This window comes from Galleria mellonella, unplaced genomic scaffold (genome assembly GCF_026898425.1).
Source record: "Galleria mellonella isolate WM207_F2 unplaced genomic scaffold, CSIRO_AGI_GalMel_v1 utg38, whole genome shotgun sequence".
In the NCBI taxonomy this organism is placed as follows: Eukaryota; Metazoa; Arthropoda; class Insecta; order Lepidoptera; family Pyralidae; genus Galleria; species Galleria mellonella.
This window is the reverse complement of record NW_026442090.1, coordinates 7,743,815-7,770,312: the sequence shown is the minus strand read 5'-3', so window position 1 is coordinate 7,770,312 and position 26,498 is coordinate 7,743,815. Positions and strand designations below refer to the sequence as shown.

Below are 26,498 nucleotides of genomic sequence, written 5' to 3'. Positions count from 1 at the left end.
TGATTGTTATTTTAAAGCGAGCATTATTACTAATAAAGATTAAGCATAGTGCAATCTAGGAAGCATTTGCATGACTCCAGCACCAAGCATGTAAATAGCATGCAGTAGGTAACCATACGACATAGGTGAAATGAAATAGAACGTACAGGCAGCGTGTGATAAGCTCGCCGGTACTAAAATCACCGCTTATGTCTATAATCTCCCTGGTATTCACATATATTCTCCTAGTAACTAATTGAGTCTTTGTTCTTTATGCAATTTCTCTATATACAATGTTCAGGAACTCTCCACCGAGGCTATTTCCTGAACCAGAAGAATGACCTTGGAGCGGATGATTTTACACCTAGAAAAAAACACACAACACACACATAGAAACGTGAACCAGGCACCCCTTGCTTCACACATGTTGGTAATGATTAAACATTGTTTATACACTTGATTGCAATGGTGTGACATTTAGTAGCGACGTATATATGTTTGGTGCAACATTATTATCATATATTGTGCCAACACAGTGCTATTTTATCAAAATCAACTATTGGCCGCCAATAAAATTCGTTAAACCAATATTGTACATATTAATCATAATTGTACACAGATATAGAGATTAACGAAGTTTCACTGGTTCGGCCAAATGGTAAGTGATATTTTTTATCATAGTGGTATCTAGTGATATATGTGCTTGCTTGTACAATTATTCATATTTGACAAAACAAAGCGACTATTTATTTTGTTCAATATCAATCATTAAATTAAAAAGTATACTGTGTAATAATAAAGTCTGTATTGTATGTTTACGTTTATTGTATTTAAAAAATTGTGATTTAGTGATAAACATATTGAGTTTTATTTTTTTCTAAAGGTGGAACTAAAAGTTCGTTCTTTTAATAGAATGAACGTGTACTGAGATTTTTTTTTCAATACAATTTTAGTAATTAAATTTAATGTTAATAAAATTTGAATTTTGTTCTTTTTAACTTTTTGAATTTTACACAATTTTTTAATACAATACCAGCAGATAGGTTCGTAGGCGCCCAGAAGCCACATCATCGAAGTTCTAGCACCGTCCATCGTTTGCCACTGCTTCGCCTACACCACTCTTGTCCATACACAGTTAGTATTGAACCAGCAAGCGTTAGATAGAGAATTCTTTTTTGTATAAGGTATACCACAATCACCCTTAAATCGCCATTTTATGGAATTTCAATAACGGCTCTTAATATATTTACGAAATTCCCAAAAATGGTTATATAGCATTCTGTTAATCCACTTCGCCATTTTGTTAGTACAGTTAGTTTGTTTTAAAAAAAGGTAAAATTATGATTGGTAAGTTAGTTAAGTAAACGTATAAAATTAATAAATATGATAATAATATGAAAATTAGCACTTATATTATAGAACATAAGAAGAACGTATCAAAAAAGAATTTTGATTTGGTGGAGAAAAATAAAATTCAATTAACACTATTAAAAACTTGTCAATAAATTAACACAGAAATATAATAGTGCACTTATAAATTATCCCAAATCAAAATTCATATAATTACAATTAATATAACGACATCGACATAGTAAATAAAATCCAACAAATAATGACACAGAAAATAAAAAATATCGAAAAGAAATAACACATAGAACAAGTGCACAACATAACAATAAGCCACGTAATGAGACAAGTCGAAGGGTCGATCAGATCTAAACTAATAGTAATGAAAGGTTTACGGAACAAGGGAAGTACACACAAAAGTTTGGACATTGAATAGTAGAGCTGGCGACGGACGATGACTGCCCTTCTGTCGATCTTTGCAAATAACGGGTAGCTGTTATATTATTGCAAGTTTCACATTAGTGAAACAATATTTTTCGATATTGCTCAATTTCACTTATTAACTCATGTTCGTTTCTATTTATATATATTTAATATTTATAATGATATCAATATAATGGACTAAATAATTCTATTATTTTGTATGACTTCAGTCTCAAAGTAAACCTTTACTATTATTTCTTAAATTTCAATTTTAAAATTGAATAAATAATTCCATTTCTTACATTTTGCACCTCGTTGACATGAAGTTGTCAACAAGAAAACTTGTTTATTTGATATCACAGGCTCTTTATTTATTATATGTATTTCAATTACAACTTTTTATTTTTATTTTTTTTTAACTACACATAGTTTGAGCATTTAATAACTAGTGATATTACTTCTCAGGTAATACGGTGACGTCAGTGTTTCAAAAAGGACGTCAACATCAGTCCTTAGTCATTAAAGTCGCGATCCTAAAATGACTAAAAAATGACGTCATTTTTTAAAACATTATTTTCGTTTCGAAAATTGATGTCATTCTATATGTGACTCTAAAATGAATCCTGGATTATAAGTGAGTAATAAGCAATAATGTATCCATGGCGACATATGTGATATCAACTTGACGTCATTCTCTCGGTAACTCGAAACACTACCCGGATTAAATTCACATTTGAAATAATCTTTATTCAAACAAACTTGTTTACAAGCACCTTTAAATAGTAATTTTTTTAATCTACTGCAATGTTCAGAAAGTCGTTATCCATTGTGAAGACCTCGCAAGAAACTTAACAGTTACTCTTTTAAATCTCTGTTAACATTATGTTTTAAATGTATTATATCTGAAATTAGATGGTTATTAAAAAGCCCGTGCATAATCGACTAACACTGCACGTTTATCATTAAATTGAGCAATACCGTATTGAGTTGGAATGTTTGATTATATTTGTATATTTTTAAACAGCTACCGCACGCTCTGGGCCCCGGAACCTACCTGCATCGAAGAGGATCTCTCCGACGTCGTCGTCGTCCTGCGGGCGAGGCGACTTGATCTGTGCGTTACCTCCGACGGTGCCGCGCGGTGCGCTGCTGCAACCCAGCCACCAGAAGCCGGTCGACCGCGGGAACGCTGGGTTGTCTACGTCCACCTACATTAATTAAAGAAACATCCATTGAATTATTGTATTGTAAAATCTTTATTGTACATAATTCATACAGAATACATATCCCATAAAGGGATCTCTTACAGTCAACATTTAAGAAGCTGAAAGAAAACTAGAATGTACAAGGGGAACCGTACAGATAAAGTAAATAATACCCAGTAAAAAATTTAACATATAATACATTAAAAACGGCTACACACATACATATGTAAATAATAAAAGTAAATAAAAATATAATATTAATGAATAACAATTTGCCTACAGTCCGATCGATATATATATATATATATATATATATATATGTTGGTGCTACAAAAGTTTCAACTGGCATTATGTCTTTTAACTGTAGCTTTGCAAATATTACACCTTTTATTTGATTAGATACATTTTAGTTATAAATTATTGAAATTTATTTCTTTATTGCATCACAAATAAAGCAAATTTCGATTACACTTGGATTTCTCTTTTTTATATAGTATGACATTGATTGGACTCAGGTTCTTTATATTCTTGAAACATTTCTCTTGTGCTCCTTTGATTTAATTATCATATAACTTTACAAAAAACTTTGGATTTTACAAATTTTGTAGGACACTATCACGGAGTTAAGTTCTTCTGATTAAGAAATACCTAATAATCAAACAATTGACAAGTAACGTAATTTAATTACACACAAAAAAAAAACTTAATGGAAATGATTCCTTTTTTGAAGTCGTTTACAAAAAAAATGCAAATAACACTTACACTGAACGATCTGTCGTTAAACCGCCAGTAGGATCCTCCTTTGAAGAAGTAAGTGTATCCATTCGTATATTGTAAGGCAGCATCGATGTTGTCGGGAATACCGTCCCAGTTGGAGAGTGGTTTGGGGTAAGTGGCCTTGACGGGCGGCCGCTTGGTGGGGTCGAACCTCCAGAACTTGGAACCCTTGTAGAAGTAGATTTTGCCATTGCCAGACCATACCAGTGCCGCATCCAAGTTATCAGGGATGCCACTGAAACCTAAAGAAGAAGTATGATTAAGTTATATTATCGCGAATTAAATGTCACTGGATATATCACATAGCACTATATAGTTACAAGTTAAATAGAACTTTAATTAAATAGAAGTCTAGTAGAATAAAATACATTTTTATATTTTACATGTAATATATAAAAAATAATAAGTGGCATTGAAAAAGGAGAGCGCTTTAAACGAAAGGGTAATGAACCGAAAGTTTAAGTAAAAGGCTTGTCTTGTATTGTATTGTATCAGCCATTAACTGTCCACTGCTGAACAAAGAGGATTTTGTCAGTAGTTGCCACGTTTGGCAGGCGAGCTGGCAACCGCAGTTTGACTTTTGATAGTGTTTAAATAGACACCCTGTTGCCCATCCCACGACCATAATCTCCCCTAGTCGCCTCTTACGACACCTTACGTCGCCTTTTAAGGGGTGGCCTATTCTATGCCGGGACCTACACGGCTAAAAAAGACTAGTACAAACTGAAAATAAACGCTACCTTCATATTGAATAGATTTTGAAAAACCGAATAGCATTATTTAATTTTTGTATCGTGCTGTTATCGAATCCACAATTATCAAACGGTAAATCATAAAAAAGTATTTTTATTTTATTTATATTAAATCGCTATATAACCAAAACTAATAAATTTCTTTCACATTATCTTACATTGTCTGTGTAACGTAATTCTGTAACTAATTCTATTCAAATTAAAAGTTGCATTATATTATGCAATTTTTATTTTAAATTTGTATCATAATAGTAACCAATTTATAAATTAAAAAAAGGAAATTAATAATGAATTTGGAAAATCTTACGTAGCTAATTAGCGGTAAAAACTAATTTATTTTGAGTAATTTAAATTAATAGATACTTATCAACAACTAAAATTACAACCAAACAACCGTGTAATTGATTACGATTATACAATTAATTAACCTAGTCATACAATTCACATAGGAAAAAACAAAAGTCGTTTGCATGGCTGGTACAGGGTGTCGTAAGAGACGACTAAGGAAACTTAATGGTAGAGGGATACGCAGAAGCGGTTGTCTTAAAACATCACTAAAAACCTAACTGCTATGGCCAATCCACCTGACAAGCGTGGCAACTAATAGCAACCCCCCCCCCCCCTTTATAGGGGTAGTTTATATTGAGGAATAGGCAGTTAACCCAGGAATGGTAATATGAATACATAAGTAGCAGTAGGCAATACATAAGGGCCCTACAGTTCACGTATGGTACGTAGGTGACTTTTACCACTTTCCATCAGGTGAACCATCAGCATCTTGCAACTAGTTATGAAAACCACCCGTACAACGTGGCATAAAAAAGGAGTTCAAGGTATTAGAATATGAAAATTACACGGCATTAGCCACAATAATAAGTGCACCATATATAAGCCATAATTATTTTTTTGCTAGAATTCGTTTTCCTTGTTGTTTTGCAAAGTTTTCCTCGACATATTTAATGCGTCATTCTAAATTGCACTACGGCCCGAACTCCATTACGAATGCAGCGGAGAGCTTGTTGTTAATATTGACTGAAGATAAACGAGTGAAAATGCCCGCAGAGGTCGTTTAGCGTCGTGGGATTTGTTGTCACTCAAATATTTAAATGCCCCCGCAGTATTTGCATCAAACTGTTTGTGCACTCTTAACACGTTTATTAGGGCATTTATCATTATTATTATGGGACGTATAATGTGCTCTGTCTGAGTAATGTCTTAAACAACAAAAAATTCATTACTTAGGAATCCTGTATGTAGCTATGTATGTACTTGTACGTACATTAATTTAATACATATACACACATATTAGCAGTTACAGTATAATAGGTGGATATAAGTTTTAAAAATATATGCCAATCAGGAACAGGATTTCTCTTCAATTAATTGATAAAGATTTATGAAATAAATACACAGATAAAACATCAAATTCAACGATTACGCGTATCTGTGCGCACATTATTCAGAAACTAGGTATCACATGATTTCTATGGTTAGGTAGGTATATAAACAATTGTCACTACTTGGTTTGCGTATACCTACTTTACAAATTAATATTTTAGCATAAAAGACATCACTGATTAGAACTATAATTTACACGTTGTAGTAATTTATTGATAACAATAATTTTTAAACCTCAAAATGGTTTTAAAATATTGTGACAAGGTATTTTGTGATTTGGACATCATACCACTATGCTATTTTTTTTATACCATAAAAGTGGCAAACAAGCATACGGCCCTTCTGATGGTAAATGGTCACTGTAGCCTATGGACGCCTGCAACACTAGGGGTATCACGTGCACGTTGCCGACACTGAAGAACCCTGTATATATCCTTTCTGAAGAACTCCATACTGTAGTTACTAGGGAAAACTTCGGAAACTGTTCATGTCTATAGGCGATAGTTACCACTTTACATTAAAAGGACTATCAGATTGTTTGTCATACTAAATTGCTTAAAAATTACATTAAAACTTAAATATATCTTGTTTAATTACCTTCACTAATTTCTTTAGGGTAGTCACCGTCCATCTTCTGTCCATTGTATCTCCAGTACTTGGAGCCCTTGAAGAAATATGTCTTGCCATTTTTGTATGTGAACGCGGCGTCAATGTTTCCAGGTAGGCCGGGCCACGCGCGGGAGATCAGGCGAGGGTAGCCGGCTGCCACGCCGTCCTCAGTCAATCGCCAATAGTTTTCGCCTGTATAAATATTTATATTATCCTACTGATATCATACATATGAAAGTTTTAAAACATGTTTTTATATTTGGATGTCTGTTAAACAGTCATGCTTAAACGGCTAATTGAATTTGAATTAAATTTGGTATACGAATAATGTATATCCACACAGATAAGCGACTGGATTGTGCGGTTACAAAAGAATAATCAAATTGTATTAATAAAACTATCGCCTGATAAACAAACAAAAACTCTTTTAAAGTTAATAATTACATGCATATTCCTAATCTTTTTTATTCAAATTGAAAAAACAAGTTTTACATTAAAGTACTACATAATTGTCTTTTGAGTTTTGAATATTACCTATTATAAAGCTATAACAGTGTATGGTGGATTATTTAAAAAAATATTTATCCACTCCTTCGTGTCTCGGATAGCACGTGAAGTCATCGTCCGGTAAGTCGCAATTAGAGGTTTTCTTGTAATCGTGCGTGTAAGACGGGTTAGTAACCCTTGACACCAGAATGATTATTGCGTATTTAAGACAAAAAAAAAAGCAAAATATGATACCCTTGAAGATGAATGTAGCTCCGTCGGCAGAGTTGAAGATCGTATCGAATTTAGGGTCGGCGCAGAGCGCGGGGTCCTCGGCGGTGGGGCGCGGCGTGGCGGGCGCGGGCCCGGGCGCGGGCGCTGCGCCTGCGCCGATGTCCGTCTGCGTTTTGCGGCCGTACAGCGCCTACAGCGAAATTTACAATAGCTACTTTATGTAGTTTTTTTATGCAACTTAAAATTGCAAACAAGCAGGCGGATTACCTGATGGGAAGTAATTAAACTTGCTTAAAAACATAAAAAAACACTATTGACAACATAGTGTCATCATCTTACACCTGAGAACTAAGGTACAGAGGCATAATCTGTACCATATTTCACCCTTAATACCATTTAGTATTAACATATACTAGCTGTGTCTGTAACTTCATTCGCATGCCCTATAATAATTATCACAATTAGGATGCTTAAATCCATCCCCAGCTAACCAAATTAAAATTGCCTTGTATTTTTTAGTAACCAACCCGGTTTTGTATTAAATTAATATCAAGCCCTTTGAAATGAAGAAAGCGATGTTATATGTAACTCTTTTTTTTTTATAACCAAGTAGATTTTAACTCTATTCAATAAAAATATTTAAACATAAAACTTTCACAACGTTAACGTTAGGAATTCGTCTTCCTTACCTGTATACCCTGAATGTCGTCCTGGTCGAGCTGGAATGCCGGGTCGTAGCCTCTGTAGAACGGAGCCATAAGGGCAGAGCGAACATCGCTGTGGGACAGACCTAGAGAGTGACCGAACTCGTGGGCTGCGACCTAAAAATTTAAATTTAATTTTCGTTATTATATTTTATACTAATTGTATCCTGCGATTTCACCCGCGTAAATTGCTACATATCCTATGTGCTAAGTTAGGAGATATGTAACCTACCTATGTAGCAAATTTAATTCAAATCTGTTTTGTAATTTTTTTATGAAAGAGTAACAAATATTCATCCATCTATTCATCGTTACGAACTTTCGCATTAATTGATAGGTTATAAAAAAATCAATTTGGTGACGGAGTTAAAACATTCATTTTTGTATGTTATAAGGGTTTATGAATAATATATGTTTATAGTTAATCCGGGTAGCACATAATTTTTATATAAATATTATTAAAATATGAAAATCATAATCTAATATATTATATTAACTAAATTATAGTCATCATAAAACAATGGAATGTACTGCAACATCAAATTTGGAAATATATTTATTGATTGAAACCTACATGATAGGATACAAACATATCTACTGCCATTTGTATTAAAGTAAAGATCATGAATAACAAAAATGCCATTACGAATGCTCAATATGTCTTATATACCTTTTAACCTCTTTACGCGATACGGTACTTAGCGTTAGTCGCAATGATCTCATATAAATACAAACAACAAAGTCAATCCACATAAGCTGTATACGAGTATATACTACCTAATATTTAAAGTGATACCAGAATAAACCGATAGCCGATTTAGTCATTTTTAGGTCGTGATTGCTATTCTGGCTTGTATTTGTTTTTGTCACGTAAAATTCTCAAGTACTTATTCATTGACAAAATTTATTCATATTGAAATCAAAATTGTTAGCGTCATTTAGGTGTGTTCTTGTAGTAAGGAATCAAAGGCCACAATTTTTTGAGTATATAACTACTACATAGTAATATACTACTATATTATACACGGAGTATAACTTTATTTGTTATGAAACTTAGAAAAGCAAACAAGCTGACAGCCCAACTTATGAAAAATAATAGGCATTGTGTATAAATATGATCAGTACCATAGACATAACAGAATACACTGTTTCACTCATGACACTCCTCATTGTTTGTCTTTCCTGAGGACGAAGGTGTTGTACTTCCGTGCCTTGAATATTCACTGCCGTATCCCATTTTTAAAACTAAAATACAACTACATAAATACATCCGCTTTACGGTAGAAACACGACTGTATTATTATTATACTAATAGTTTTAAAAGGGTTAGAAATTTTATGTCTTTTTGGTTCTATTTTTTTTTAAATGTTCAATTTCATGGGTAGAGAATCCTGCCTGATATCAAAAAACTAAGATAGAACTTGTTTCTATCTTAGTTCCTTAATATTTTCTATCCAGAGATCCTGTACCTATTCAAGAAACACATACATATGTACATAGAAGACATACTGTAATAATATGAATCACATTATGATTCACCCAATTTAGACAATTACAAAATGCAATATTCTCTTCAAATATCATACTTTATTATAAATATGAGTCACATATTATATAATAATAAAAATAAATATATCTATAAAGTGGATTTACAGTTAAATTTTAATATTTACTGATATTTAAATACTATTTATTTATGTTAATATTATGGTATTTTATTGCAATTAATGTACTTAAAATTGTACTCAAAATGCGTATTCGATTTTGAGTCCGGTGGAATTTGAGTACCAAGCAATAAGTATAATTGCTTGATAAAATTACAATTTACTATAAATTCGTAACTTTATTAACCTATATTCAGTATGAGAAAACACTTAATATGCAAAAATTATGTTACCTGGAATAGATTAGTTCCCCTTCGGGAGTTGATAGTCCACGTCTCTGCATCGTCGAAATGGGCATCACCTCCGTATACCTAGTAAAATAACAGATGCTTTTATCTTATAATTAGAACTTTAATATATTTATAATATATAGATGACACATTTGGGCTGTAACTGCAGGTTTACTTTGATTAAAACTTTAGATACTTTGGCAATGTTTGTGTTATATTTTGATTGATTGATATGGTTTATACCAATACTATATATCGTTTAAATTTCATATCCCACTTATTATATATTTTGTTCCCATTTATTATTATATAATTTATATGGACAAAATCATGAAATAGAACTAGTAAGACATTTTACTCTTTTCACACATTTTGGTTTTTTATCATTTTGATGTCGTCTAAATTTAAGCGTGTCTAAAAAATAAAACGACGAGAAGCTGAAAACGATCGCGGAAGTCTACAAAGTAGAGTCTCACTCGTAAATATGTTCGTTATATATTTTTATATACGTACATTTGTAACCACAAACAAAGACAATACAAATTAAACGTTTGCCTACTTCAATTTACAATGAATATTTATTATCTGATTTGAATTTTAATAGAGTAATTTTAAATATTTTCTCGAATAGGATTACCTTAACATATCAATATTCAACGCTTTGGTACATAACAAGGAAAAAAATGTTCTTACTGTATAAGATTAAAATAAATGTTTATTTTAAACAGCAACAGAGAATATTTTTATAATGTAGGTATATTATTAGACCAGATTTATTAATTATTTTAAAATTATCTCAATGTGTTATATGTATTAATATTTAACAAGTTTATATTTTCGCTAGTAAGGCATAGTATATTATTTTTAAATAAACTTTATGAGTCAATATTGAATAATTAAACATTAATTATTCAATATTGACTGGGCCTGGACTAGCTATTTATTGGGCCCGGCATAAAAAAAGCCACCCCTACCTTTCCTGTGGGTGTCGTATAAAGCAACCAAGGGAACTTAATGGTCGAGAGATGGACAGCAGCATCCCTTTTAAAGCATCTCCATGGCCTAACTGCAGTTGCCAACCCGCCTGCCAAGCGTGGTAACTTTTGACAAACCCCCCAATGGAGGGAGGTTTATGACAATCAATAGCTGATATCTAGACGATTGAGGTTAGCTTTGTTACAAATAATGAAAGAAACGTATTTATCTCGACAAATATAATTTTTCCTAAGACGATACTTATTTTGATGATTTTTTCATCCTTAAAAAACTTGATTTGAACGCACAATTATTATTAGATATATTACATTACTGTATTATACTTACAGGGAAATAAGCATGGGCCAAAGTACCACCGGGGCCGTCAAATGGATCCCCATCTCCGTGCTCACCCGTCTCGAACCTAAATCATAACACCATAATAAATAAAAAATATAGGACTTGATTACAAGGTTCTAAATATACGATATTTAAAATTCGCATATATAAGGCTAGCTGTATACATAATAAGGGCGAAGCAATGATAAAGTATATATAAAATAAGCTAATTAGGCTGCGTATATTAACTATTTGGAATGTGATAACCCTGGATAAATATTTATTCAGTATTAGTCAGGTATTTTTAAGCTTGTGCTCACTGTTCACATTGTAATTGTAATACGATTGATAATCTAATTGAAACATTTGTTTATTTGCTAATGGTGGGAATAAATAACTGTAAATCCAACTGCACTTTTTAAACAATTATTATCAAAAATATGTTCCATAATCAACCATCAACTGTAACGTTTATTACATCACTACGATTTACATAATTTTGCATATATAATAAAATACATCCGACGCTATTATGATGTTTTCAATAGAATATATATATTGGTAACAATGGACCATCGAGTAGGTAAGGCAAACAGTAATGCAGCCGACTCAATGTTAGCCATTTGCGTTCAATTACGCAACAAAGATTACCATGGATTGTGACGAAAAAGTGTGATTACTGGTACAAATAGTTCCACTCATACAATAGCCGATGTTATGGCATACATTGTTATCTTCCGTGTATTCTCACACACATATACATATCATTATTTAGTTATTCAGTACAGTGAGAAGACGTCGTGAAGTAGTAAATCAATTTCCAATCTCACGAGACCAATGCCTATTTTTTATGTCCATTTTTATATTCCATTAATTTTATAATGATGGTTAAGGCTCTTTATCTCCATCCACATTAAATTCAAATAAATTCAGTGAAATGTGCCCACATTTAAAGGTTATGTTAACTACTTGGCAAATCTCCAAATAAGTTCCGAAAACAATTTTAAAATGGTAAAACAAAACGTTTTTGCCCTCCGCACCTTTATTCCTTTTCCTTTTATTTAATGTACACACGTATGCATTCAAACAAGCTGATCTATATTCAAGATTGCTTACAACACTAATATAAATACATAAGATTCAAAAGAAGTCGTAGCATCAAAGAAAGCAGCACATTCCAATAGCAGGACTGTTTTACAAGGACACATTTTATTATACTAACCTCACTTCAATATGGACTTGTCCGGAACGTTTCTGTGTGAAGGTCAGGTCTGTGTAATCAGACCACACGGAGAAGGCTTTGGCAAGCTCGAGGTCCACATCGGCCTGATTCAGTCTCGAAGGGTATTTGGCTATTCTATACGTTAAGTTCTTAATACGCCACCTTGAACCTAAATAGAAAAGGAATATAGAACAAAGTGTTTCGACGTTTTGATATGATCTGTCCTCCGTGTCGACCTTCGTTATATCTGACATGACATGGAGAATATTTTGAAAACTGCATAATATATTCAGTTTCTATATTTAAATACAAAGAAAATGAAGTAAGCAAACCTAAATTTATTTAGTACCTCAGTTGTTACTTTTAAAGTAAACAATCTAGACTGGTCTGTTGGTAAAGAATAGTTACCTTGGAGAGCGTATCTCTTGGCGCGGCTTTCCCCGAAACCAACTTTATCTCTTACGCCACACCTTGGTAGTGCCATTACTTCTTTCGTTTCATCGTCTAATTCGCCTGAAAAATGTAATTAAATCTCATTTTAGTAACAGTCAATGGTATCATAATTACTTACAATATTTCATTTAAATCTCATAAAATATTGCAAGAGTATCATTTTGACTAAGTATAAACTTTAACACTATTGGTTTATATGACGAATAATATTTTTAACAATCCGTAAAAAGTACCTTCGCAAAGTAAGAGAGTGAGGCTGAAAGAAAAAGAATGACTAGCCGTGTACGTGGCTCGTTATAGAATTTTATTTCGATTCTTTTTTTTTTTGCACTTAAATTCTGTATTCACTTATATTAAACTTAATTTCTGTATTCATTTTTCGCCTCATCACAGTTTGTAACCAGTTGTATTCTTACTTCATCTAGTAATGTGTAATCACAGAGAATGACGGGTACATACAACTACAAATAATGAATCCAATGGCAGAACTCCGAACTTTTTGTGACATTTGGCGTTGAGGAAGTAATTACACAGTCCCATCGACCAAACCGCTCACGGAAAACGATGAATAAACAGGAACAACGCCTATAGACTCAGACATAGAGCGGACATTGATTGCGGGCTAAATGTAACTATGACAAATCGTAAAATTCCGTAGTTTTACGAACTACCATTTAGTTGTCCTACACCTATTAACATTGCGTGATAATATAAAACACAACTATTAAAGTTTTGCATTCATAATGTGCATCAAATAAAATCAAAGAAAAAAAACAACCACTGAATATTAGAAGTTGACTAACAGATCAATGCAACATATTATGATAAATTCATAATAAAATATATTTCATTTTTTATGTATTAATTTTAAAACTGTATCTACAGTGTAAGTGAACAGTATCAACCCATGTTATTATTTATGATTTTTTCCACTACTATGGTAACAAACAAGCATACGATTCATTTGATGGTAAACGGGGTAAGGGATCGGGGATGACACGCGCACGATGTTGGCCCTTAAGAAACCTTAAGAAAATTTGGCGGAGATGATAAAGGTTTAACTGTACTTATCCTGCATCCTGCATAAGTACAGTTAAATTTTACTTACAGAATACCAAATATTTTTTTAATAAAATTGTATTTGAGTCATATAAAGCAATGAGCTTGTAACAAATTCCAACCAAACTCGTGCACTGGCTCATAATGAATTATGTATTTATATACGACCGCGGCGTTATATGCTTACATAATACACATTTGTACAGGTACCCAAGACCAATAAACTACTTCTTGTGTCAAAGCACGTACATGTCTCAAAACGATTCAAGTTCTGCCCACATAATTCTACGATGTTTAAATAAGTTGGTTGACCGTGGTGGCATATAGTAGTAATTGCAATGTCCGTATGTAACATGATAGCTGTAATATAAAAACTTCAGGGCCATTCAATTACTGATTGTCAAGAAACACGGATTATCTCACATATACCTAATAAAATTACCTATGCCACTAAATCTTCGCGTGGTAACAGAGTAAGAATATAAAGTATCACCACTCCTTTTCACACTTTAAGGAAAATAAAAAATATATACAATTCAAAAGAAGGAAAATTCTTTTTCCTGAAATCCTTACGTTAATGTTTTGATTTAAAATTTTAGCGTGAAATAAATTTGTATTTTTTGTTTGTTATTATTTGTTAGGTGCTTTAATTGTTCAACCAGTCATTATAAAATTTAGTATATGTACTATTTGAAATAGTAAAGGACATAAACAACTTTTTTATACCAGTCAATCAATAAAATTGTCACGTAAATGAAGTCGTAGGTAAAAATTAGTAAAAATCATTAATAATAAATAGGTTTAGAAAATGGAATAATTCGCAATTGACCATTGGTGTTTAGTTATTACTTAAACCACTGCTACATAATTGATGTTTCAGAATTTAATCGTAAAATCACAAAATCACAAAAAAAAATGTATATAATAAATAAGTATTGATACTTACCAGTCGCGTTCAATCCAGCGAAACTTTGGAACTCTGCGACTGCTTTTCTAAATAAACTCTCGTCTATGATATGGCCACTCGTGGGATTTCGGATCTTTGGACTTAGGTATCCGAATTTGTCTAGGTACATCTGAAATTAAAATATACATAACTATGAACTGTTGAGTCTATTACGTATCATAATAATATATTAATAGCATCCAACTTATAGAATAACTACAAAGACAGTAATATCACAGTGTTATTATAAATACTATAATAACACTGTGATATTGTTATGATTAAAATATAATTTAATAATACCTAGATATTCAAGCGAAATAATCTCGCTTGCTTTAAACTATCAATAACTTTATAAACAATAATAGGAGATATGTATATGTACTCGTAACTTACATGTATTCTTAATCATATACCTTGAGATATAAACAACAATAATAACAGATAACAAGCATATAAACAGAGGCAAAAAATCATATCTTTTGTCGATTATTACGTTCAGCAGAAGTACTTATATCTGATTGATAATTTGAACCTAACACATTTTATGGGCTAAAAATAAACTGATAACCCCGTCTGTTCTATTGGTATACATAGAAATTTGGCATATTAGGTGAAACGAGTTCAAAATTATTATTGTAGGTACCCAAATTATGAAGAGGAAAGGAGTTGGCAGTAATGAGAATACCGGCCCCCAGTGCTAGCAATGTACACCCTGACAACCATTGTGTAATTTTATGTGAATTTGTTAAAAATTAAAAGATTAAAACTGAAATACCACCTATCACCTTTCACTGGTACCAGTCAGCATACACCCGCAGTTACCATTGTATTTTCATCAAATAAAAAAAAACCGTAACATATGAATGTGTAGATAGGTTAGTGTAGTATCTATACAATGACTGATAAGTTAAAGAAAATTAAATTATAACTTATTATTTTTACTTGTGTAATTATTGTAGGTATATAGTATTTATTAACTGTAATGAAGTATGCGACAGTTGGTCCGGTATATATATAAAATCCTTCAGCTTTCTAGCATATTATTAAAATATATAAAACTCGTCTCTAAGTATCTATTAAAACATAAAGATAGAATGTATGATGACTAATGAGACAAGATTATGTCACATTTATCAACAACTTCCTCATATAGAATATGAGAAAAGTCTATGTCGCAAAACAGTTAAGTAAAGGATTTGAAATTTTAATGTTTAGTTCTCTAATAGTAATTTCAAAGAAAATTAATACTGGTACATCATTATGAACATTAAATAGCTTATATAAATAAAGATTTATCTCTATGATAATGAGGTAGATTAATAATAAAAAAAATTATACTATTATTTACATCAAACAAACAAATCCGTTATTATTTTCATGTTGGCACATTACAAATAATGTTGGCACCACATAAATCTTCGTGAATCATACGAACTTGTCATAATAAGTAAGTATGTGTATAAAATTATCAACAACAGTTGAATAGTTAACTTGAAGACTGTATCGTAACGGTAACACTTATTGCTTCACGTAAACATGTTTGCGGATTCGATTCTCTGTAGAAGTTATTTAGGAAAACATAGACTCAAAATCCACTTACAACAACAATCACAAATATACTCTATGCGTATTATAATAGGATTCATTTTGTATATATAACTAAGTTTGCACTACTCGTGCTGAGCGTGTATGTAAAGTACTATAATTGAAATGATTTTTTTTTACAATTTTTATAAAAAAAAGCTCTTTTAAACTCCTAGATCTGACATAAAATTATTCTGCAGGTACAATCTACCTCTAAATATTTGTTACATTCTAGTAATTAATTTCTCTACATACTGAACATTATATATAATATGCACTCTAAAATTACAACTATAATATGATAATATACACCCACCAATATAACAGAATACGTAATAATATACAAATAACTCTAAGTTATAGTTCTTCTATTTGGTTACAGTTATAATGGAGCATTAAACTAAGATAAGTTTATTAATTAATGACTCATAAAACGTGTGACGCAGATTTCTCGACTCGTTGCTTTCCTGTACGATGTCGGTTATCTGCTCGTAGCTACATGATGTTATCACGCATCATCGCAAGGTTACCCACCCATTGTTTATTGTCAACGCTTTTGATAAGGATAACATAAAGTAAGACGACGTAAGTATTAAGATTCAAATACTTGCTCGTGTTTCATAAAATATTCTAATTCCCTTATATTTCCCTGTTTACAATCGTGGAAATTTTATAATTACTTACAGACATTGTAACAGAAAGGCCGTAATAATTTCAAACTGAACTATAGTAAAATAAAAAACCCCGAATATTTGTCCAGCTCTATCTAGTCACAAACTAGTGAGATGGTATTATGGTTACTAGACTTCTGTTAGATAACAAAGTTTTTTATTATATAAAAGCCATATTGAGCTATACATTACAGCAAATATGTATGTGAATATAGTTCTCGAAAAAAATTCAACTCTATTCCTCTACCGTCGAGTAAAAAATAAATTATACCTATAATTCATATGTATGTGCATATATTGAAATCAAGTACCCTAGTACTTGAATATATATTTACTGGTACTTCAATATATATTAAAAAATTTATGAATTTACCACTAGTTGATAATATTTTTAGTAGATACTTATTTAAATTTAATTTTAGCACAAAAATTGCTCACAACTCGTCTATATTCTATTCTATTAAGAGAATTGGAATTATTTTTATTTTTATTTTATAATATTCCATTTTGGCGCGCAATTTTACTATTAAACTGATAAGTACAAGCCGAAAACAAAACAAAATAATTCTATTTATTTTATACTAAGAGAATTGAAATATGATATTAAGTTTTTTTAATCATTTATTATTGCAAACTAGACCCGCATAACTTCGAACAAAAATATTTGTATGAACTCTATGGAACCAGATCTTATTACACAGAGTTTAGTTTTTGATTAAATCATCATTTATTTTTTCATTTCATTTCACAGAATATTAATTTTATTATTTTGATACATCTAGGTGATTACATAGCTTAATTTTCTAGTTTCATAAATATACGGAAAGTGTTAACTCTTATAATAAAATTTTGTTTTCTTTATTTTATAAGCCTTTTTTTATTTTTAACTAACTATTAAAAAATAATAAGTATTAAATTTTTTCATTGGCTAAATGCAAAGGCAAAGTCAATAAAATAGTAAGGTGATTTTTAGCAAGAGACATTTTTGTTTAATTTTGATAAACTTTTTTAGTTTCGAGTTTTCAGAAGAATTAACTTCACTACAAATTATTTTATAAAAAATTCTTTTAATATTTCGGCAACATCGGCTTTTCTGAAGACTCGAATTAAAGCACAATTGAAAGGTCTATTGATATCGGGCGGGGGTCGCACTTGCTGAAAATTACCTTATAAGAGTGCATCAGGAACTTTATAAAATAGTCTAATTATAATCCTATAATGAATGGTCAAATATCCCTCTGTCTCGGGGATGAGAGTTGAACACGTGTACGACCTTGGCAGTGGCAGCGACTGTGGACAACGAGCGCGGCGTGCACAGCATTGCAATATTCGCGCGCGCATAATACACGCTTCTTTGTTCCCTTCCACCGCATGGGGAATACTACTAGTATTGACAACAATAGGTCTGGTATGTCTGTCACAGTCAATACCCGAAACACTGCATTCATTATTGTTTTGTACAGCCCTGAATAAATTAACTTAGTATATGCTTGAAGTAACTAATTATTCGCCAGTGAACATTTAAAGGTAGAAATGAATAAATGGGATTTCATGATTTATTAGAAAGAAAGCAACACATAATTTTTTTTATCCCTTTTAAATCCACAAGGAAAATTAGATAAATAAGGCTACCATTGTCTTATATTTGCACACTTTATATAGAAAAAAGTATACCTGTTTTTTTTATATAATTACATATTAGTCATAAATTTAGCTTACAGTTTACAGCTTTACTTTTAATTTTCATATAAAATATTGACAAATAAAAGTTTTAACTAGTATTTTTGCACAAACACACGTTCAACTATTTTATTGAAAGAGGTCTCACCCCTTCCCTCATACAGTTAATCTGAAAATCGGGCCACAAAATTAAAGTTAAAAAAAAAAGAAAATAATTCTCTCTTAAAATCTGACGATGCACATAAATTCAATATTATAAAATCGACATTTTTAAATTCTGAACACTTAGATATATAAATATAAAGAAGTTAGAAAAAAATTTGGTGTTAAATGAATTATGACATTAAACAAAGAAATACAGCCATATAATTAATATACAAGTTACTTAAGTTACTTATCTCACAATAATAGGTAGATAAAATGATGATGAACAGAATGTAATAACAGCCATTAAAAGCCATCTTAATTAAAAGCTATATATATATATATAAAGCTATATATATATATATATATATATAGCTTTATATATATAGCTAATAAAATAATAATTACTAATAAAATTTAAATAGAGTTGAAAATATCCCTTCCTTTTACGAGTTCTAAATCACAACATGTCAATGACTAAGGCCATGAGAACCTCGGGTTTTGGGTGCGCTCAGTGGCTAATGCCGCGGCGGGCGTTGACATCCGCTGGCACTGGCTTCGATGCTATGTCGTATTGTAAACATAACACACCGAGTATTTGTACAATACCATTTATAACAAAGAATGTGTGTCTATATTCTTACATGTGCAACTAAAACATAAATAATATCGCATATACATTTCAATGGCATCGCTCGCTTGCTCGAATGTTAAACAGCAAGTTTGTGTAAAGCCGTTGACAAGTTGTGAAAAGTAACGAGTTGCTGGTAAAAGCACATTCATTTATAATAAACGAATTCAAAGGAAGAGGTTATGAGTTCCAATGTTTTTTTATGCATATTTGTTTAAAAATCTTTGCTGTATATAAAAAAAAGAACAGTAGAAAAGGTCAAGATATTGAACAGTACGCGTACAATATTGATATTTTTTTATTTGTCTCGGATTAGTCTTACTAATTTCATTAAAATTGTAAGAAGTTTGTTTAGAAATAGTTTTGATAACATAATTAAGTAGATTTTAGAATAAAGAGTATACAATTTTTTATATCACAAAGGTATATTCAAAGTATATAAACACCTCCAGTAATATATTGCTTTGCGATCTCTTAAGATTGTTCTACGAGTATTTATTATCACAGTTATGTTAAACAAGCTGACGACGGTCCACTTAAATGAAAGTGATAACTGTAAATTCATTATAAATATATTCATATCAGATCTTATTTCGAGTTCAACAATGTACAAGGAGCATTTCTCTTAATGCAATAATTATGAGTTCAAAAATGTATAAAAATCGGGGTCAGTATGTCCTTATAACGGTCGGAGGTTGTGCCTGCGGCGAGACGCAGCCGCCTTTGTCAGGAACCGCTGTGCCTGTGCCACATACCTACTTCGTTTATGTAAATTTCATTGCCTCAGGACACATTGAACAGCTCAAATTATCACGCACCATCACTAACTAATAGTGTCAATAGAGAATAGCATTGACTAATACATCTTCAAAGCTGTAACTTCATAAATTAATATTATTAAAATGAATTTTTTTTCAAGTGATATTTTTCAAAATTTTAATCGATATCTAGAAGAGAGATTCCGAATTCGTTAGTATATTTTTGTATAGTTTATTGTGTATTATTATGAAATCTTTAGTCATATTGGAGTGATTTTAATAATTAATTTCTTAGTTTTATAGAGTAATGAAATAAATAATGCTAAACATTAAGGATAATAAGTTGATGTTACAGAATCTTGTCCTATTATAGATGTACAAATACAATACTATGACTCTTTTAAAATAATGTAATAAATACTGTATACACATCAAATACTAAATATTAGTTTTTATATCTATAATAAGAACTTGGGGAACAATGGAGCAAAGATTTAGGGAATTATTTAGAATAGAAACTACTTCTAATTTATATACAAACCTGTATGTAAGAGTTCTAAACTATAGATATGCTTAGAAAACAAAATACTACCTACTTTTCTATAATAATCTATATTCTTATTTACCTACAATTTACATTTATTGCAGTATTTGAAGCCATATTTAATTTTACAGACAATACCTCTATTCTGTGTAAATCGATTAGGTGCTTATTTCTGAATAAATAAATTATGGTGAATCAGGTGATTATAAATATATTCTATTTGTGCAAATGTGTTCTAAATATAATACATTTAAAGACTGAATAAACTAATAATTTACAATTTTAAAAACCTAATAATATAGTTTCAATAAAAATTTATATTAAATACCTTCCTTTACCCTTACATACTTTATTAATTTGAAGACTGCTTAGAATAAATTAATTTGATTCACTTTCTAAGAATCTGATTCACAGTTGAGCAAAATTTTTAAAACCATAAATTAACTTGCATGTTGGGAGTTGTGGCCAGATATTTGTCATCTAATTACTCATATATTCCAGTTTTAGAGATTTAAAAAAATCTATAAGCTATTTGTGTTATATGTGTAGTATATGAATTATTATCTAATAACATCTACATGGCATGCCCCTTGCGAGTTTGACGGAAATATTTGAGAGTGCGTAAATATTTTATTGTAAATACAAAAAGGGATATCTTTTTATGTTTAAATTTATTTACACATGTTTTGTTTTGTATAAAAATATGGCGTAATAACAGTGTAATTGCGTATATAAGTTGTTATTAGATATGCAAATATGTAAACACCCATAATTCACCATGATTTGTTAATCAATATAATTTTATGTAAGTATATTAAAATATAAATGACCACACTAGTGAAGATACTTATTCCACATGGAAAATGTTTGTTTATTTATGAATAATAATATACTCATGTGCAACATCAGCCATCAGTCACAGAACTATTATGAATAGGTATGTATATAAACGATTATATGTAAACCATGCGGGCATTCAGTGACGCCTTCAATTATTGCGTACTGTATTACATAAAGCCTAATTTACATTTCGAAAATGACATTAAATAAGTTTCATTATGGTAGTTTCAATAAGAGTTTTATGCTTCGCGCTATTTTTGAACAAAATTATCATTCGACAAATTTTATCACGTAAACGTGACGTAAAACTAGTGTCGTTTAAAGCTTAATGACGTGAGTATAACTTCGGCTATACTATAGATTCTACTTGTATGGCATATTATAAACTATTGAAACTTTGTGATAAAAATTCAAAGTCATGAAGTTTCGTTGTGTAGTCTTTAGTAAGTACTATTACTGAGTGACATTGGGTGTCATAAAATGTCCATGGTACTTACATCATACATTACTTTAATAGTCATACTTTTACTAAAATTGTCCGGCATTTAGGTTTGTTTACCTACACTTCTAAATATACCAGCCATGGATATCGATTGTAATGTGAGACAATGATTTAAAAAAAGTCATCTTTTTAAATGACATAATAGAGGCTAACTTTTTGAAAAAAGGAAATATTTTACGTAAATCGTAGATAATAATGTACCTACTATACAGACCTATAGAAGACTGGCAAAATTTTCTGTAGTGTGGATGGATAAATATAGTAAATAACCTTAGCCACATATATGATGTAGCTTAACCGTATGCCCACTAAGTGCAGAAAAATATAATAAAAAAAAATAAAAATAATAACAATATAAATAAAAATGTATACCCATTACACCAGCTACCTAACTACATACCAGTACATACGTACCTCCGTAAATAAGTACGGCCCTAAGTTTTCAAACTTTGAAAACCCAGCATTAGGAAATCTGTGTGTGTCGTACTGGAACAAATAGATAAAGAGACTCACCCGATTGTATTTGTTTTCTATGAATAAAACATATCTCCTAAAGTGCAAAAATACACAAGTGCGTAAAAATAAATCAAACCTAAACATAAATACAAAATAAAACATTAACTTATGAATTAAAATTAACGTCAGTCAGCTTTTATGTACATATATATACATACATACAGATATCCTTTTAAAAAATATTTTACATTTATATGTACATGTAACAACTATTACTATTTTCACATTAGATGAAATCGAAAGCCAACAATATTTTGATTGTTTTGCTAATAAAAGTGTGGACTGAACCACAAATTAAGCTAACATTAATAAAATAATTTTTAAAATATTCAATTGTAGTACATCCTTCGTTAAAGTCAACGATTAGAGTTTATATTTATTTATAAATAACTATATAAGTAGGTATATTCAGTTATATTTTTCGATGATATTGTTGATTCGATGTATGTTGCATTATAAAATAAAAATAAAACACTTACAAAAACCTAAAAATACGAATATGTTGAAGAAATTGAAGACTGAAAAGTCTTTTGGATTCTCAGAAAGAGTTATAGCTGTTACTTGTAGCACTAGTAGTAGAACGAGATGATATTTTAAAAATATTCTCTCTGCTAACCACAAAAGGAAGATAGTGTGAAAATAAAGATAAAATACAACATTCCAGTTTGATAGTTAGAACGCTTATTAGGAGTTGTTGTTTAAATTATTTGACCTATGTCACGCAACTTCGTTCTCGGAAGTACATCTGTTCTAAGCGATCATAGTGATATGCCTTACTGAGAACAAGACTGACACGTGCAAATATTCCTAAACGCTTCCTTGTATTCCGTACGTTATATTATGTTTTTTTTTTACCATCTCTAATTAAATCTAATAAATTAATTCATGACCAAGATTGAGAAAGAGCTAATGTTCTGTGTTTATTTAGAAACATCATACTAATGTTATAAAATTTTTTAAGTGGAAATATCTCCCGAGCACAGACATCCGTGCTCGGGAGATATTTAAGAAAAATTGATTTAAGGGATTTTAATAGCAGTAGAATCTAAAACAATTTTTTTTGAAATTTTACCTGTGCTATCTATATGTTTGTTCTGATATCACACAAAAACGACTACACTAAATTGAATGCAACTTTCGTAGTTGTGTTCTTGAAAGTCTAACTTAAAAGCTGGTTTATGATATATATCTTGATAGCCATCATGGGTTATTTCATTGTTCTTCCTACTTCTAAAATTGTCACGTACGAAGTAGCAGGTAAAAATCTACAAATCTAGTCTTATTAATTTATAATATAAATACCAAATAATCATATCAATTGCCTGAGCCTCATACTGCATGTTATAAAGAGACTTAAGTTCAAACTGTACCTGTGTTACTGCATTCAGTATTGAAGGGTGAAATGAAAGAAAGACAGCTAATAGTTGTGTGTATTATAACCGAAGATATGCTGTTGATATAATATTTTATTTTGTTAAGTTTATTATTATTATTATTTTGAAAAACACTAATAATACAAGCGCACACTGCAACGCTAATATCTAGAACGACACCCACGCAACGTTTTTACCATGCACATCTGGAATAAGCGTTCCGTTTTGCATCTTAAAAAACCATCAATACAATTTTAATTATTGTTCACGGAAGTTGGATATCACTAATTAAACGGTATTGATATATTTATTGCAAAACAAACTGAGATAAATATTCCAAAGATTTATTACATATTGATGTTATTTTTCTTTACTCGTGTCACTGATTGTTTACTTGTGTCTTGTTGAATTTAATTCAATACATGTAAGTGTAACGTAGTAGCATAATAATACGCTGCACGAATTAGAGCCACGTTGTTCGATATACGCAGGTACATACCGATGGGATGACAGATTTAATGCTGCGCCACCAACAACTCGTGGACTTGATTATAATAGTTAATTAGTAATTAGATCAACAGCTTTCAATGTAAACATATGTGTAAAACCTATACGATGTTATGTAATTATTGTTGTTTCCGTTGATGATGTAGAAAGACAAGTGGATTATGCATCGAAAAAATACTGAAAATGTATTATGTACATAATCAATTGTTAATATGTGACATACGTATATAAGTATGTTTATGATAAAGCGGCGAACTTTATCCTGCAATATAGTATATGCATTTATTTTATGAATTTACAATTGCACTTAAGCAATTTCAGAAATGTTTATTTAATATTATTAGGTATTTACAAGAATCTTCCACTGGCGTTTGATGCGAAAACATAATTATCATGCATTATTTAAGGAAAATAGTCGCAATAGGATTATTTATAATCGTTTATTTCTTAGTCTCCTATAATTGATGTCTGTATCATAAATAAAAACTTAAGTCGTGAATTGCAAATCTCTAAATAATGTACATATTGAAATCAGTTCAATTATTTATTACTAACATAGAGACTTCATTGTAATAAAATGAAAATTATAATACCAAATAGGTGTATAACTTTTTTCTGGAATAATAGTAAAATAATCCTTTTACAGTACATACTTTGGATACAAAGGATATGATTAATTAACATAATTTTAAAAATTTATATTCTGGCATCTTAGCACTATTAACTGATATAATTAATAGGTGTACTTATGTTGAAGAAAGAAATAAATGAATCGATAATAAATAGAGTATAAACAATATTCTGGTAAACAAAATAAGACTTTTTATTCTTGTAATCTTTAATAATGAATAGAGCTTAATTTTATAACATACCTTTGTGGCAGACGTGTATGTCTACTATTTTTATTTATATCGTGAATATTTTGTATAAATAAAATTTACTTAATTGTTGAGCACGGCTCGATCGAACGTGATGTGCTTATCAACCGCACGCGCAAAGAACAATTGTTGAGCGCAATAATTAGTTTCAATTACGTCGTGATTGTCAAAAGATTAAAATAGAATCTATCGCGTGTGTAACACCACTTTTCCATAGTAGAATGTAGAAAATTATTATTTTTTCATTATTGTCAATAGGACGATTATGCCCTTTGTCCGTCCTACTCACGTTGATCACGTGGACGAGAGTACATTGTCTCGTTTTTAAGACTAGAGCTGATGATGACCCATCATTCATTTTTACACGTGTATTATCCTGTCTAATATTCTAATTTATGACGTTTCTTTTTTTATTTTTACACTTCAGTGCATTACATTTATTAGGGTCATCTTACAGCATCTATTTCACAATTTCATATTTTGCCATGAGATCCTGGCGTAGAATGGTCTTTTTTTTATTTTCCCGTAGGTATAATAAGAGGCGACAAAGGGAACTTAGTGATCAAGGGATGGGCACCAATGTCTCTTTTAAAACGTTATCAAAGCCTAACTGCGGTTGCCAACACGCCTTCCAAGCGTGACAACTACTAGTAAAACCTTCAATAACAAAGGCAATCTATCGGGGAGCCCGATATCCAATAGTGGCCAGTTAGAAATCATGTTTTACAGTTTAGGTTTTTAAGTTATTAGAATTAGCGGTAATCACACAGACAATTTTGAAAGATTTCGTATAAAATAATACTACTATTTGATAGAACTATTATTATTTAAATTATTATATAAAATGTTACTCAAGGAGGTATCTATTCTATTTTACGGGTACGAAAAATATAACATAGAAATTACTAGATAATGTAAGTCGAGATCTTCGTAGATATCACGAAGAAAAGAAGGAAATAGATAATGACAATGGTTGATAAGCTGTGATACTTAAACGTTTTTCATCAGCTATGTCGTATTTTAGCTAATAAAACGAATTCTTTTTACAAAAAAAGCTAAATAATA

General features: G+C 30.7%; 1 protein-coding gene across 14 annotated transcripts in view; it reads right to left on the bottom strand.

Moving 5' to 3' along the window:
• Positions 1-26,498, bottom strand: part of LOC113522981 (72 kDa type IV collagenase) — a 44,927-nt gene that overhangs the window by 1,825 nt on the left and 16,604 nt on the right. For 3 of the 14 annotated variants that reach the window (XR_008253183.1, XR_008253181.1, XR_008253182.1), the window contains exons 3-14: positions 22,574-22,645; positions 14,803-14,932; positions 12,753-12,857; positions 12,345-12,513; positions 11,132-11,207; positions 9,812-9,889; positions 7,900-8,031; positions 7,232-7,400; positions 6,479-6,682; positions 3,717-3,973; positions 2,804-2,957; positions 147-343 (exon numbers count right to left, since the gene is read on the bottom strand). Coding sequence is in view for 5 of the 14 variants with exons in the window: in XM_052897931.1 (XP_052753891.1) it covers positions 2,804-2,957; positions 3,717-3,973; positions 6,479-6,682; positions 7,232-7,400; positions 7,900-8,031; positions 9,812-9,889; positions 11,132-11,207; positions 12,345-12,513; positions 12,753-12,857; positions 14,803-14,932; positions 22,574-22,645 (1,546 nt within the window). In the remaining 9 variants the exon portion in view is untranslated. The remainder of the gene's footprint in view (positions 1-146; positions 344-2,803; positions 2,958-3,716; positions 3,974-6,478; positions 6,683-7,231; positions 7,401-7,899; positions 8,032-9,811; positions 9,890-11,131; positions 11,208-12,344; positions 12,514-12,752; positions 12,858-14,802; positions 14,933-22,573; positions 22,646-26,498) is intronic. The other 11 variants (XR_008253184.1, XM_052897931.1, XM_052897932.1 and 8 more) reach the window with 6 other exon arrangements.